General features: G+C 54.6%; 1 protein-coding gene across 6 annotated transcripts in view; it reads left to right on the plus strand.

Annotated features, from left to right (window-relative positions):
• Positions 1-16,332, plus strand: part of ACTR3B (actin related protein 3B) — a 47,029-nt gene that overhangs the window by 23,451 nt on the left and 7,246 nt on the right. For 3 of the 6 annotated variants that reach the window (XM_053926402.1, XM_053926406.1, XM_053926404.2), the window contains 5 exons: positions 6,073-6,168; positions 7,409-7,516; positions 10,168-10,311; positions 12,891-13,064; positions 14,642-14,734. In XM_053926402.1, the coding sequence (XP_053782377.1) occupies positions 6,073-6,168; positions 7,409-7,516; positions 10,168-10,311; positions 12,891-13,064; positions 14,642-14,734 (615 nt within the window). Of the gene's footprint in view, positions 1-5,137; positions 5,215-6,072; positions 6,169-7,408; positions 7,517-10,167; positions 10,312-12,890; positions 13,065-14,641; positions 14,735-16,332 lie in introns of those variants that run through there. The other 3 variants (XM_024564463.3, XM_053926405.2, XM_053926403.1) reach the window with 3 other exon arrangements.

Below are 16,332 nucleotides of genomic sequence, written 5' to 3' on the forward strand. Positions count from 1 at the left end.
TACGTACGGTGTGCGGTTTGCTGTCTTCATCCAGAAATGTGGATTGGTTTTAGGGCCATGACCGATTTTTCGTTTTGGAATCGATACCAGATCATATTTCACCATTGTTATGAATAAAAATGTTTATGTAGTTTGCGTTCGTGTGATGTTTTAATATGTCTGAGTGTTAAAAAGGGAGAGCGTGATACCTCCAATTTAGAGCTTGTTATAAATAATGGTCTGGGAAAGTTTTATTTAAATTGGCCTCCTAAAGGAACAACTACTGGTAGTGAAAGTAGAAGAAACGGAGGATTGAGGGAGAAATGGGCTTATGATTATGGCTCACAGAACCCAGGAGGATATCCCCTTAATAAGCTGGATTCGGCTCAGTAACCAGGGCACCTGATTACATTGTAAAACATTCCATAAGTGGAAGTGTATGGATTTTAATATGACTCCTCCACAGGTGGTGAATTGTTTGGTAGCAAGTAACAGAAGTATAAAAAACAGCAGTTTAAACCAGTTAGGGGTTTTATTGTTAAGTTTGTATTGCATTGGCCACTAAGTCCTTTACTTGTTTTCCGTAAAATAAAAGACACGTTTTTAATTTTCATCAATAACTTTTATTGATTTGGATATTTTGAGTATGTTGGCTACGTCCCACTGTAGGCTTCTAGTGGGCAGAGGCCAGGGGTGCAGCTAAACATCTTCCAATGCATAAGACAGCCCACAGTGAAGAATTATTTGGACAAAATGTCAAGAGTACCAAGAAACTTTGCAAACCACTTCTGACACTTTCGATCAGTCACAGCACCTTTCCCATACACTGCACAATTTTTTTTTTGCATTTCAGCTGCATTTTACCTTTCTTGAAATAATAAAGCATAATACACTGAAAATGTTGTGTATTTTCTTCCATCTTCAATATTAAAATGGCTGCAGAAAAGTTCACCAATTTTGATAAGTTTTTAAAAAATGCACGCTAATAAAATCACAGCTATCACGATACAATGTCACGACGTTGTTTTGAATGAAGTTACAGACAACTAAGCGCTACTGGAGCCGTCGTATGGAAGAAATGGAAGAAACGGAGCGGACTTCTTGGCCAGCCCAGTAGCAGGGAGGCGGTGCTGGCGTGGCTGCTCCCTGGCGTCGCGAGGGACCCCAGAGCTCCGGGGTGGTCAGCATGTGGCTCCATTCGAAGGACGCGAGCTGGCAGCTGCCCTCGGCACCTCCTTGGCCCAGGAAAAGGTGGGGGTGCGGGCAGAAGGGAGACTGCTACCTGAGGCTACCCTCGGCCTTGTGAGGAGCTTTTCTAGAAGCCGCATCCGTCAGCTTTTGCCTCCTACCGGCCAGAAGGTAGCTCCTCCGCCACCCCCATACAGGGGGTTCTGGGACAGGCTTCCTCTGGGCCTGGTGTTGCCCCTGTGGTCAGTCTGCGTCAGTCGGGGAGGCAGAGGGACACTGGGTCCGGGGTAGGCACTGGGTGGTGTGTGCCGTCACCCTGTGGCCACAGGGGTGCAGACAGTGGCGAAACGGGAATTGGGCCGTTTTCAGAGCTCTGGCCGGGTTCCACCTGCATGGGGAGTGCCATCCACATTGGACAGCCGGCAGGCCCGGGGTCCCCGGGTCCAGGTGCGCTGTGAGGTTTCTCTCTGGGTGGTCAGTCCACTGGGAGGCCCCATCGGGCATCTCTGTGCCTCCTCCTGAGGTTCCTGTTATGGAGCTGCTGATGTGCCGCTGAAGACGCGGAGGGCGTCTCCCGGGCTCTCCCCAGCCCTGCCATGCCAGCACAATGGGTGTGAGCATCCAGGCTGCTTCATTTAACCTGTCAGCCATGTGTTTATGATTTCACACTCGGCGTCGCGCCCCCGCCTCTCCCCGCCCTTCTCCCACAGCCTTCGTGACCCTTGTCTTACGGGCCGTCCGCCATCCGTCCAGTGGGTGCTTCTTGTCCGCTTAGCAGTCCCACTGCTTTTAGACGTTTACTTCTGTTTCCAGTTTCTTGGTGTAACGAGAAACAATATAAGGTAGTCTTTGCACAAAACACCTTTTCCTGTACCTGCGTAAAAGGAACCACCAGTGTGTGACGAGGGGGCCAGTGGCGAGAATGGGTTTGGAATCTTGGGCGGGCCACTGCCCCAGCCCATGGCCCGCGGAGGCTGTATTTGTGCTCTTGTTGGCGTTGGTGCCGGTTTCTTTTGCACTTTTGGTAACTTTGACCTTCAGTATTTTTCACCTGCTTGCTAGTTGAATTTCCTCTCGTGAATCGCCTGTTCCTGTCCTGTGCTCTTGTGCATGTCCTGGTCTTACCGCCTTCCTCGTTGCTGTAACATAGGTTGTGTCTTCTGGTGTGCAGTCCATTCCAAATAGTGACAGCCGGCATTTAGCGCGCATTTGCTGTGTGCCTGCCCCTCCCCCGTGTTCACCTGTGTTCACGTATTTCGTCCCTCCGCCATCCCTGAGGTAGGTAGTTATCGGTCCCGTTTTTCAGGCTGGGGGGAGGTACCTTCGGGGACACACTGTGACCAGCACTGGGACAATCTACAGCTATTAGCTCACGTGCTCTAAGTGAGAGAAATCTGAAATAATAATGTCTAACAGTGAGAGTGAGAACGAGGTGCTGGGCATTACAGGTATGTTGCAGGTATTCATCTGAACCCTGAGGAGGCACATTCAAGTAAGCCACGTGTTGTTGGGTGACTTTGAGGTCCCTTATTTACATCTGCTTTTGAGTGGGACTTCATTACCTCTCCCCCATGCTTTTAGAGAAAGCTTTCTCTCGCCCATCCAGGGGGCACACGGACTGCCGTGCTGGTGGACAGTCAGGCCTGCCTGTTTGACGAGGCAAGCACCCCCACACACCAGGTCCCGGGGGTGCGGGCGGGTCCCCAGTGCTTCTCTCCTGCCGTGGTCCCAGCACTGTGCCAGTTCCGGCTTGGTCCCTGCAGAGTGAAGTGTGTGCAGGCACGTGGATTACGCACGTGCTTTTGCTTTGTACAAATGGTGGCAAAGTATACACGCTGTTGAACACGTTGACTTCTTATTTAAAATAATTAGAAATCATGATAGAAGCATAACATGAGATTTGCCTTCTAACCACTTTTAGGTTCAGTGATGGTAACTGTATTTGCATGGCTGTGTAACAGGTGTCTGGAGCTTTTCCATCCCTCCTGAACAATCCCTACTGAACAATGCCCCCCTCCCCCATACCTTCTATTTAAAAAAAAGTTTTTATTAAAAATTGTCAATACAAAATGTTTAAGCATGTTTGCAGTATGGAGATACCTTTAACAGTTTATCATAGAAACTCTTTCATAACAGCATATATGGAGCTCACCCTTTTTATTTTATTTTTATTTTTAGAGAGGGGGAAGGGAGGGAGAAAGAGGAAGAGAAACATCAATGTGTGGTTGCCTCTCATGCGCCCCCTACTGGGGACCTGGCCTGCAACCCAGGCACATGCCCTGACTGGGAATTGAACCTGCGATCCTTTGCTTCATGGTCTGGTGCCCAATCCACTGAGCCCCTCCAGCCAGGACTTGAGCTCACCCTTTTTAATTAACACAAAGTATTGTATTTTATGTGTGTGGCACAATTTAACCAGTTCCTTAATGATGGCTCTCAGGTCACTCCTGACCTGGTACTATCGCCCTCACCCAAACGCTGACTCAGCCTCTCTGAGGCACCTGGGCTTAGGAGGGTCTCTTGCCTGTGGGTGCCATTGCTGAGTTTCCCCCTTGGATCTGCCGATGATTTCCATACTGGTGACCCCTTTCCCTGAGCTCCCCCTCACGCCTGGTGCTGCTAGAAGCACTTGGACTCCTTCCGTCTCCCCAGCTCTGTGAGGTAGGTGCTCGCTGTGACTGGAGGGGGAAATCACCTCCCAATCAGTGAAACCGAGGCTGGGCTTGACCCGGCTGCTTGACTTCAGAATTGCTCCTAGCCCTGTGCATCCGGCATGCCGCGGTGACCGCCCGGTCTGGTCCGAGGTCAGCGCTTTATTGTTAGGCTCTCTGTTTTCAGTGTGTTTTCATTTATGTGTCACTGTTTTACACCCAGTCTTGGTTTTCTCTCTGCTTTGTGTTGGGTGTGTGTTCTTTCTAGCAATTTCACCCTGTATTTGCTTAGTCCATGTGACACTTTCACCCTGTTTGTTTAGGGTGATTACTTCCTGCCCCGAAGAGAGACCAGGTTGGCACATTCCCACATTTTCTCTCTCGTCCCTCGTCTTCCTCGCCTTCCTCGCCTCTGCCCTCTGCCTGTGGTTGACTGTGTTACTGAACTGACTCTAACATCAGCCTTGACAGCTTTCTGTACATCGATGCCTCTGCTACTTGCCAGTTTAAAACAGTACCTTTCGATTCCCCCATGAGAGGTATCGGTGTCTTTACATTCTCCCCTTTATGGCTACATATCTCACTTGGTAACTTCTCCGCTGTTTTAATTTGAAAATCACATGCTGTTCCGTAACTGCAATTCCCAGGGAGGAAAAACCTTTCGTCTCTCATCTGAAGCTTACTGCGCGTCTTCGGCTAGACTCTCTGCCTTCTCGTTTGGCTGACGTTTACCTTCCAACAGTGAAGTCGTGCGGGGCTCAGGGGCCAGGTTCCCCGTGCTGAAAGACACTTGCTTTTGCCTGGCACTGGGTGGACGGTGCGGTCAGGTGGGGAGTGCGGCCCCGCCTCCCTACCGTGAAGGCTGTCAGTCCTCCCCGCGTTGCCGGTGACGCTGGCCGCCCCCCACCTCAGGGTGTTTCAGTGCGCTCGAGCTGCAGTGATGCAACACCACCAGCGGGGGCGCCCCAACAGCAGACACTTGTCTTCTCGCTGCTCTCCAGGCCTTAGGTCCTGGTCGGGGTGCAGTGAGGGCTGGTGTCTGGGGCGGCCTGTCTTCCTGGCTTGCGTGAGGGTGGTGCCTTTTCCGAGCGTCCTTGCGTGGCCTTTCCTCGGCTGGTGGGCAGGTGAGAGCACCCTGGTGTCTATTCCTAATGAAGGCATCGCGGTCCTATAGGTCTCCAAATACAGTCAGGCTTGGGTTTGGGGTTCAACAGGAATTTTGTGGACAAGGTTCAGTCCATAGCAAAGGGTGATGTGGGCTTTCTTTTCCCCCAAAAGGCTCTCAGAATTTTTATTTATTCTTTTTCTTTTCTTTTGCAGCTTTAAATATGTGACGTATGTCCATACTTACTGACATGGGAAAATTCACAGCATACTGCTGAATGAAAAAGAGCAGGTTTACTTATTCTTTTTATCTTCCTTTAACCCTGATATTTCCTCCCATTTGATAATGGCTATGATTTTAAAATAGATACTCGAAGTTTTTGCAATGTCTTTGGCTGTGATTTCTATATGCTTTATTTTTATATTTTTCTGGGTATGGGTCTTCCATCTGCCAGTTGTTTTTCCTACGACTTTTCTCTCTTCCCTCTCTTTTTCTTCAGCCTTTTCTATGGTCTTTGGCTACCTTCTGTGTGTTCTTTCCTCATCTTTGAATGAGGGGAGTTCTTCCGGGACTGCCTGTGTGTGTGACCTTAGGCAGGGGAGTGGACAGGGCACAGTCTGGGGGAAGCTGCTTCTGCTCAGGATTCTGCTGCCCTGCAGCCAATGGCGAAGGCGTTCGTCTGGCCTCACTCCTGCGCGCTGTGGCTGGTCTGCCCAAACTGCTCTTCTTGCTCGAAGCAAGGGCCGCCTCTGCTTCTGCTCTTTGGAGAACTCTCTCATGTTTCTGCGACTCAAAGCCCCTGGGGGGTCTCTCGGTGCATCTCCCTTGTCTTGGTGGAGTTTCTGTTGCCCTTGGCAACTTGCTGCAGATCTGTCCAGTCTCCGGGTGCTCAGGCGCTTTGTTGCCGAAGCCAGAATTTTCTCTTCTGAAACTCGTCCTTGGTGTGGGGTGGTCACTGAGGGCAGCGGTGTCCGGAGAGGCCTTCACTCTGCCATCTGACATCCCGAACGGCCAGATTTCTGTAATGAGCCTCTCTGGTCTGCTCCCTGCACAGCATCCTCATTATCGTGTTTCTTGGTTAACTTTACGGCTCTGATGTGATTACATGAAATCTGGGTGAATACTAAACATATGACTGTTTTCTTACAGACAGAACCTCCACTGAACACTCCAGAAAACCGAGAGTATCTTGCAGAAATTATGTTTGAATCTTTTAATGTACCGGGACTCTACATTGCAGTTCAGGTAAAAGCCAAGTGATGTTTCTCATTCCCAAAGGGTCGTCGCTGGCTCGTGGTGGGCCCAACGCTGATTCCAAAGCGCTCTGTTGTACGATGGTGCTCTGCATTCTTCCCTCTGCCACTCCCGCAACACACACACACTCACAACTCTCACACACGCACACACACACACTTTAACACACAGCCACACGCAGGAGCACACTCACACACACAACTCTCACACACACATGCACTTTAACACACAGCCACACGCAGGAGCACACTCACACACACACTCACAACTCACACACATGCACTTTAACACACAGCCACATGCAGGAGCACACACACACACAACTCTCATACATGCACACACACACCACTTTAACACACAACCACACACAGGAGCACACTCACACACACTCACAACTCACACACATGCACTTTAACACACAGCCACATGCAGGAGCACACACACACACAACTCATACATACACACACATGCACTTTAACACACAGCCACACGCAGGAGCACACTCACACACTCACAACTCTCACACATGCACACACACATGCACTTTAACACACAGCCACACACAGGAGCACACTCACACACACACCCACACACTCACACACACCTCCTGTTCATCTCAGACTGAAGTTTTCCAGCCGCAGTGCTTTGGACCGAGCAGGTCTTTGTGGTGGGGCGTCCTGTGCCTTGCAGGGGATTTAGCAGCATCTCTGGCCTTGACTCATGAGGGGAAGCACCACCACCAGCCTCTCCTCCCCGAGGTGTGACAGAACATGGCACTGGGCATTTCCCGGTGTCCCCTGGAGGGCAGCGTGGCCCTGGTTGAGAAGCAGTGTCCGAGCCCCACCGGTGTAGACTTTCTGGGTGGGGCTGGGAACCTGTCTCTCACAGACCCCCCACGTGTGTTCTTCCTGCAGCCTGTCCGTGGACCCCATTGGGGACTGGGAGGTTGAAGTGCCCTCTCCCGGTTCCATACCCAAATCCTGTCTCCCTGGCTTTTCTTTGTACAAAGTTGAGTTATTTCATTAAAAATGAGCCCTCCAGTTTAAGTATACAGAATTTGCATGCTCCTGGTTCAATTTGGGGTTTGAATTTTGCAGGGGGGGGAGGATGGGGGAGGGGAAGAGTCATTCAGACTTACTCGGCAAGAAGGACCTTACTGCTCGAGCCTGAGAAGCAGCGTGCAGACGCCCTCAGAACAGTGCTGTGCGCTGATGGGTCCTTCTCGGAGCAGGCGGTGCTGGCCCTGGCGGCCTCCTGGACGTCTCGGCAGGTGGGTGAGCGCACGCTCACTGGGATCATCATTGACAGCGGGGACGGCGTCACCCACGCTATCCCAGTGGTAAGCAGGCCCGTCAGGGCCTCCCTCTCTGCGGGACTCACCTGGTGGGAGGTAAGGGAGCACGTTAAAGACGAAAACCTCTTCTGTAATTAAACTGCCACTTGCAAAGTCACAGCTGTACGCAGAGAAGGAAATGAGAGTGTTTAAACCAGGTGCGTGAGAAGGGAGAGGACGCCCGCGCCCGAGGAGAGGCAGTTCTAAATCTGCGGGGCCGCCCGCAGCGGGGTCTCCTACTCTGCCTCCTGTCCGTGTCGCAGTCCCTGGAAGGGAGGGCTCTCCTGTGTGTGGTCCTCCCGCTGGGGATAGGCCTGCCACCCTGGGAATCCCATTTGTTGGGTGTGCGACCACCGGAAGGATTGCCTCTCCTCTGTGACAGGACACGGTGGCTTCACCCACCTCCTGCTTCAGAGAAGTGGCCACGGCAGTTTGGAAACTTGTTTAGGAGCCAGGAAAGATGGAGTGTGCGCTGGGACTCGCAGATGCTCTGCGTGGTCGCGCTTCAGTTGTGCATTCCAAATATTAGAGGAGTGACCCCCAATCGGGGCTTTCTGTTTCTTGGTTTGGCCCAGTAAGCTATTTAAATGGACTGTTTAAAGTTGTTTTTGCGAAAATAAATTGACACAGTTGGGAGGGAGGGTATGGGGCGCAGGGGGTGTGTGTGGAGGGTGGGGAGTCAGCCCCGCCCCCAGAGGCAGCCGGGCCCACCACTCAGGGTCAGTGCATTGCACTCACCCGGACTGCACGTGCGGGGGGCGGTGCATGGAGAAGGCCTGCTAAGGAGGCAGGCTGGCGCTCTTCCTCGGTTCCTTTGCTTTCATTGGGAAAGCCGTCCGTCTGCATCTCACGTCAGGACTTGGAGGAACAGCTCGCTGCTGATGCTTCTCCTCCTCAAAGGCCAGAGCTCCCGGAGGGGAGGTTAGCGCAGAAGAGTCCCGTTCCTCCCTGGCCCGGGCCCCGGCCAGGCTGCCTTGGGCTGTGCCTCTCCGGGGTCGGAGGGACGGAAGGGACTCCAGGCGTTCTCGCAGAGTCCCCTGTGCTCGGAGCTCCTGCAGGCCCGTCTCGGACCCGTGCTCCTGCTGTGCGTCACTGAGAGGGGTTGGTGCCACCGCGCTTGGCTGGTGACACCGACTGGAGGCGCCCCACTCTCCTCTCCCTGAGGGTCTCCTCTCAGCCCGGAGCAGCTCCCGCCCTGGGCCCTGCGTCCCCCGCTGCCCACTCTCTCCTGTACCCGACTGAGGAGAAGAACAGAACACAGGTTTTCCCCGGTGTACAGGCCCGCAGGGAAAGTTGTAGTTTGGGTTTTTCCTGAAAAAAAATTACATTTGTCTTACAAAATTTGGATAAAACAGAGAACTGGAAAGGAGAATATAAAATGACCCACCGGCCCACCCAGAGAACCAGTCCGGTGCTGGCGGCAGAGCCAGGGGCCCTTCCTTAGCCTCACGGTGAGCTCAGGTGAATAGCAGAGCTGTCTGGCTTTGTGTTCCGATCGTGTAATACGCTCGGAGTTGTGCTTAGTGTGCTGACTTACGGCTTCAAGTTGGTCTCTGCTGTGTTAATAATTTGGACATAAATTTTACCTCCCACTTAAAATGTTTTACAAACAACTCAGATCTTGGGGAAAGGCAAGTCTGCTCTTGCTCTTGGACGTTAGGCACCTCAGACAGGAACAGAAGGGGGTGTGGTGACTTGTCCTTGAAACTTAGTGTGGCCGTAGCCGGGGCTCAGAACCTTGGGACACATCCCTCTGTGAAACGTGGCCAGCGGTTCCCTGCCTCGCCCCCTGCCACACCTGGGCACGGGCACCGAGGCTGGTGCTGTTCTGTGGAATGGGGGTGTCACTCCCACTGCGGTGGGAGGGGTCCGCTCCGACCACCATCCCCGGGGAGGGAGCTGGGTGTATGTCCAGGCACGCAGCTTCCCACCAGCCATGCCCTCAGGAAGGTCGGTGAGGGGCCTGGGGCCGCGCTGGGCATGTGAGGCCTTGGCCCGCACACGTGGGTGCTGGGCTGCATCCCACTCCTGCCACTGCCGGCGAGCCTCTGGTTCAGGCAGGCGGCCCAGGGAGTGGGCCCGAGGTGTGACCAGCGCCGGTGTCAGCGTGGTGGTCAGTGGACTGATGGGATTGCTCCTGACGGGCGCTGGACTGGCTGTGGTCTGGCACTCCGCCTTGTCACGCTGAGGGCCATCACTCACTCTGTACTTTGGACACAGGCCCTGGGCTGAAGCGGCCACAGATGCGCCCCAGTCACTCGGCTGGCAAGGGTGCGGCCGGAGTTGGAATCCAGGTCCTTAGAACCGAAGGGCTGCTAACTTAACCGAGTTGTCGATTTTTAAATAAAAGTAGGTTTATAGCGGATTAGCAGTTTACAGATAAACTAAACCCTTCCCTTGTGATTAAGGACTGAAAAGAGACGGGGCTCACAGTTCCGACATCAGCATCTCTTTTAGGAGGTGGGCCGTCCCTTGTGGTTTTTCTAGGCGTTTTCCTGATGAAGGCGTCACTTCCGTTGCTGGTGGAGAGGGCGGGTCACGTTGGCGGGGTGGTGAACACTGTCACTTCAGAGGACGCGTCCGAGGTGCCGCATGGGGCAGCTGGGGGGCTCCGCAAGCCCAGTCGCTCACGTGTCCTGTGCCCCTGTCCTCCCCAGGCAGAAGGCTACGTCATCGGGAGCTGCATCAAACACATCCCCGTCGCGGGCAGGGACATCACGTATTTCATCCAGCAGCTGCTCAGGGAGAGGGAGGTGGGAATCCCTCCCGAGCAATCCCTGGAGACCGCCAAAGCCATTAAGGTAAAAATGGGTGGGAAACGGGCTAGTTTGGGGGTGAGAGAGAGCTGGTGCCCCCTTCCTTCCTCTCCCGTCCCTGCCAGTGTGGGTCTTGCTCTGTTTACTGCCTGAATCCCGGATGGGGGTGAAGGACCCAGCGCTCAGGTCAGCACTGCAGTGGCCTGGGAACTGACGGAGCCCCGGCTACGTTGCAGCCCCAGGTGACTGGGGCCTTCTTAGACAGAACCTCAGGTTAGCTGAATGGTCTTCCGCACGCCCTACACCTGCGGCCTGTTTCTGGAACAGGAGCTAGTGGCCCAGCAGTTACAACTGGGAGCCCTGGGCCGTAGCCAGCACTGCACTCCTTCCCAGTCCCCGCCCTGTGGGGCGTTCCCTGAGAACTGCCGTGCAGAACAGTGCGTGGTCCAGCACCCAGGACCGTCCACCAGAGCCTGCCTGTGATTGCTGACTCCAGGCACCGTGCTGGACGAGGTGCGGGAAGCTCCTCCATCCAGGCGATGGGATGGGAGGAGGGAACCTTGGTGCGCACTCACACGTCGCAGCACTGGTTTGCTCGGTGTCCCTGTGTCCCTGTGTGAGTCGCAGATGACAGGCCGCTCTAGGGGAGCTTCCGCGCTGCAGAAGTGGGACAGGTGGTTACTATTTTTAGTCAGAATGCAAGAGGTTCTTAGTCACGCCAGGATCATCATTTTGTGCACGGTGAGAGGAGGGCTCTGTGTGTTTCTGAGGAGAATTTCAGTGCGGATGCGAGCGTGAGCCTCTCCTGTGGTTCGGAGCTGCCGTGGGGGCTGATGGGAGGCGACCCTTTCCAACTGGGGAAAGTTTGCAGAAGTATCATCAGACTTGCTTTTTTAGACTTAAATGCTCGCCAAGATTTCCCCTCTTCCTTCCCTTGCCTCTCTTCAATGAAACACAGTTTGGATATAGGACCCAAACTCCCGTGCCCCCCAAGTCTGTCACGAACGTGAATCAGAACTGAACCCCTGTCCCTGACACTCAGGGGCTGAGCCGGCGGCTGTCAGTAAAGGTTCCTGAGTGTGACGACCCCTGGGGCTGCTTCTGGTCCCCAGGGTGGCTTTTACTCTGCTCCCTGGCTCTCTGGGATCCGGTGTGGACCCTGAGCTCAGAGCTGGCCCACCCAGGCCACGAAGGTCGGGCGTGAAGGGACTCCTTTCACGAGGCTCCCGAGAGAGCTGCACTGACCCTGCCATTGCGGGCTGTCGGCCCTGTGGCTCGCCCTCGCCTCGCCTCGCCTCTTTCTGTAAAGGAGAGCCCCCGGAAGGAGTGGAGGGCTTCCCCTCGTTGGGTCCCTGCCGTGGCTGTGCCCTGGGCTGCGGGCAGGCCCGAGGCTGTGTGGACCGTAGCTCCCACCATCCTGGGGCAGGAGTCCAGCACTCAGCTGGCTGCGCTGCCCTAAGCACTGACCAGGCCTCCGGGCACGGCGTAAAGCTCTGTCTTCAGCCTGGTGGCTTTTCACCGTCCCCACTGGCCCGCCCTCTCTGCCGTCAGGGAGCACAGTGTCGCGTAGCAACCCGCCCACCAGTCTTCGAACCCTGTCAGTGGATCAGGGGTGGTATTAGCCTATGGTTCAGGGATGCTAAGAACTTCCGAGTTCACGTCGTGAGAACACCTTCAGAGGTTCTTCCAAAACGTGTATGAGCACCAGGGGGCTCCTGCCCTGCAGTGGGGGCTCCGTGTGCTGCACAGGGAGCAGGGCTGACCCAGCAGCTGCGGATCACCCTGCAGACCCTGAAGCCAGGCCGTCCCGGGCTCCGTACCTCTGCACGTCTGCCCACAGGAGGCTGGCTTCCAGAAGCTGGTACTCAAGCGCCACCTGCAGCTTTACTGAGGTTAGCGCTGAGGACAGGTGATCTGCCCAAAGACCCCCTTCCAGCGCCCACACATGCAAAGGGAATGGCACACCCCGGCTGGCAGTCCACGGTGAGCCACGGACACGTTCTCCTGCACAACAGCAGCAGACTCCCGGCCCCCTAGGTCTGCCTTGCCTTGTTTCCATGCCTCCTACCACCTGGTGACCTGCTGTGTCACCTGCTCAGTTGTTAGGGACTCGCAGCCGGGGGCGTGCTCCAGGGCAGGGGTCAGTGGGTACTGTTGACGTGTGCCCTGGCATGCAGTACATTCTGCCATGGGGCCGACGACCACACGGGGTCAGACTGCGCAGGAGGTTGACAGCTGGCCGACTGGTCAGGGTGGGCGTCAGGAAGTGCTGTGCAGGGAGTCCCTGAGGCAGGTGCCCTGTGGAGACCTAATGGGAATAAGGAAAGGGGAGATGGAGACAGGGTACTTCGGAGATGCTTTGAGATGTTATTTCAGGTACTATGGCAACAAATTGGAGGCAGTGAAGCTGAGAATAACGGCTGAGTTGCAAAGAGAGCAGCTTTACGTGCCTGAAATCCAAGCGTGGTCCTGTCTCCTGTGCCGGACGACAGACGCGAGGCCCGAGGGCTTGTCCACCCCCCTACCCGTCGGGGGTGTTTAAGGCTTGGGTCACGGGCCTCTGTCAGAGGAGGCTCTGGGTTGGTGGCTAATGCCTGGTGGCGTCTGTGTGTGTGTGTGTGCAGGAGAAATACTGTTACATTTGCCCCGACATAGTCAAGGAATTTGCCAAGTACGACGTGGACCCCCGGAGGTGGATCAAGCAGTACACGGGCATCAACGCCATCAACCAGAAGCAGTTCGTCGTCGACGTGGGCTACGAGCGGTTCCTGGGGCCCGAAATCTTCTTTCACCCGGAGGTGAGGCCCTTCCCCCGCAGTGTGTTGAAGGGCAGCGTGTGTGGGGCGACGCCGCCCCCTCGAGTGCGTGACGGTCAGGTCCCAGTCCCCAAACGAGTGGACCGCCCTGTGTGAGCACAGCGGGCTGGCACGCGCGCCCCTGTCCCTTTGCCTCTCTGTGGCCTGGCTTACCCGTGCGCAGTCGGTGACCCGTTAGACCACGGGTGTGAGGGAGGAGCTGGAAGAGCAGTCGAAGACAGTGGAATTGGGACGAGTTGCACACTGATGTGACGACAAGCGGCCTCAGTGACCGAGCGCGGGGTGCCCCTGTGTAAAGTGGGTAACGTAACCTTTCCACCCGATGCCAGCTTCTCACCCAGGACGCCTGCCTGCTGTGCCCCGGCCACCAGTCACTGTGGTTACAGCCTCTGTCCGTGGGCTGGCCTTCCCACTGTGTGCTGCTCAGTGACAATCACGGCTGTCACCCTTTTAGCGGGCGGTCACAAATTACCATCGTTACTTTTGTAGGTGCAGTAATTAAGGTTTAAATAGAATGCATTTAAAAAAAATTTATTTATTTTCAGAGAAACGGAGGGAGAAAACGAGGGAGAGAAACGTCAATGTGTGGTCGCCTCTTGCGCGCCCCCTATTGGGGACCTGGCCCACAACCCGGGCATGTGTCCTGACTGGGAGTCGAACCATTGACCCTTTAGTTCACAGTCCTGCGCTCAGTGCACTGAGCCATGCCAGGCAGGGCTGAAAAAATGCATTTTTAAAATAGTTTGGTATGTCTTCCTGCCTGATTCAGTTTGTATTCAGTAGGTAGGTTGCCAGCCTCTGCCCATCTTCAGATGGACACAGGACTGTTTTGTGCGGGGAAGTGGCGCAACGCGTGTGCACCGCTGAACCTCATAGTGTCCCGCCGGTCCATGCGTGCCCTTGACCGCGCTGATTTGCAGGAGGCCTGCAGCTGGCCGTGTGCAGTGGACAGCTGGCGAGCAGCTGGGTGCCAGCTCCTCCTCCCTCAGGGCTCGAGTGCGTCAAAGCGCCCCTTGATTTTAAAACGTATTTCAGATGTGACAGACGGCATTATTTGTGCTTTAGCTCATGTAACTTCGGGAACCGAAGCTAAGGCCGTTTCCTCAGCGACACGGATGTGATGTCGCTTCGTTGGAAAGGCGCCGCGCAGCGACCTTTCACTCACTGTGTTTTTGTCTCGTTAACCCTGGCTGGTTTTTTCATGAATTAGTGTCCTAACCGATGTGTTCGTTATACACTCTCAGTGTTTCTTGGCATTTCACACGCACCGTGCCCACACTTTGGCGAGCTCCCGTCGGCACGTCTCACCGTGTGTGTGACACGGGCCGTCTGCTTTTGTCGTGTTGGGTAGTTTCCCTCCCTCTCTCGAGGGCACATGTTGTCACTGGTCCGCACACACAGTCGTGTGGGCTTCATCTGACATTCTGTCCATTCCCACATGCCGTGGTCACAGGTACAGTCAGTTCTGTATTTGCTGAAGACGCTTTTTAAAAAGTAGTTTTATGTTTTCCTGTTGAGGGAAATGTGTAACGTTTCTTTTGTATCTACATAAAATGCAGTTTGCCAACCCAGATTTCATGGAGTCCATCTCGGACGTTGTGGACGAAGTCATCCAGAACTGCCCCATCGACGTGCGTCGTCCGCTGTACAAGGTACGAGCCGCTCGCCCCGGCAGGGCACCCTGAGCCCACTCCGCAGTCAGTGGTCCAGCGTCCTTCCAGCAGGCTGAGAACCTCGACCTGCAGACGTCCCTGTGTCCCCTCCTGTCTCAGAGGACTTGCTGAAGGCCAGTGTAATGGCAAAGGGCCTTTCTTGGAGTGTGGAAGCCTTAAATGCTTGCAAGTAGGACTCGGTAAACTGGAGGTATTAAGTATTCTCCTGTCTTTCACCCACAGCTGCCCAGCCGTACTTTAAGTCAGACGACGTTGACCACACGTTTGCTGGGGAGATGCAGGTCTGTCCGCGTGCTCCCCACGGGTCCTGTCAGGTGCAGACTCGGGCTCGGTGCCCACGCCGTGCTGTGGGGCTCGTTAGAGGCTGGCCTGGGACAGCCCAGAGGCAACACCCACCTAATGCTTCCCCAGATTCTTTTTTGAAACTTGAGAAAACGCTAATGCATGTAATTACAGGGTAAAAGGGAGTGTTGCTGATGGTCAAACGTTGTGAGCAGAGAGGCACGGTCAGGCAGCTTCCCTTCACCTTTGACTCATCAGTCCCTGGGCGTGAGGGAGTCAGGGTCGTGGCCCAGCCTCTGCACCGCGCCCCGCCTAGCTCAGCTGGTGCAGGCCCAGGCGGTGCATTTCAGAGCGTTGGGAATGGGGCTCAGAAAAGAGGGACTGATAACGTTTTTCATCTGTAAGTCGAAGTACTAGGCAGCCTTTAAAAAGAATGGGGTACATCAGTGTAAGTTCAAATGGAAAGCCATCAGTATATATTGCTACGTGAAAAAGCAGCTTGTAAAACTTACACGTAGTGTTTCACTTTATGTGAAAATGTAGCTTGCGTGTGTATAGAAGGAAAGGTCCTGAATGACGTATGCTAACTTTTTTCTGGGAATGTCAATTCTTTTAAGTTTTTCAGTACATTTACTTGCTCTTTTCTTTTTCTTTAATCTTTTTTTTAACTTTGGATAATTTTTTACTGTTCAGTTATTATTGATGTATGTGATTAAACATAAGTGATCCCCCACAAATCTAACACCCGTTGGACACTGTACGTAGTTACTCCACTCCGCTGACTGTATCCCCTCTGCTGTGCTTTGCAGCACCTGGCGTTCTGTACGTGCCAGTGCGTCTCAGTCCCTTCATGTTTTCTCACCAGCGCGGGATGCCACCCCCCGCCCCCAGCCGGGGGCTCAGGTTTTCAGGGGCCAGCAGAGAAGAGGGCGTCTCCAGAGAAACAACCAGCAGGGGGTCACCACGCTTTCTCTCCATCTGCCTCTGCCTCCACCTCAGCAGGACTGAGTGTGAGGGACTGGCCCGCGTTCAGTGTGGCACGTCGGACATTTGACATTTGTAGCGTGGGTGACCAGCTGGGAACTGAGGCAGGAGCTGGCTGTGAGTTCTCTAGGTGGGGCCTGCTGGGGAACCCTCTGGTCTGCCCGTTGGGCCGCCACCGGCTCAGGTCTCGGTGAGGAGGTGGGCCGCAGGCTGGCTAGGGCCGTGGAGGGAGAGGCCGTGTCCCGGCTGTCCCGTCCCCATGGCCGGCAGCTGTCTTGGGCCAGCCCTGAGACTCGCCGGCACTTCTTCTC

The sequence above is a fragment of the Desmodus rotundus genome, chromosome 6 (genome assembly GCF_022682495.2).
Source record: "Desmodus rotundus isolate HL8 chromosome 6, HLdesRot8A.1, whole genome shotgun sequence".
Lineage (NCBI taxonomy): Eukaryota > Metazoa > Chordata > Mammalia > Chiroptera > Phyllostomidae > Desmodus > Desmodus rotundus.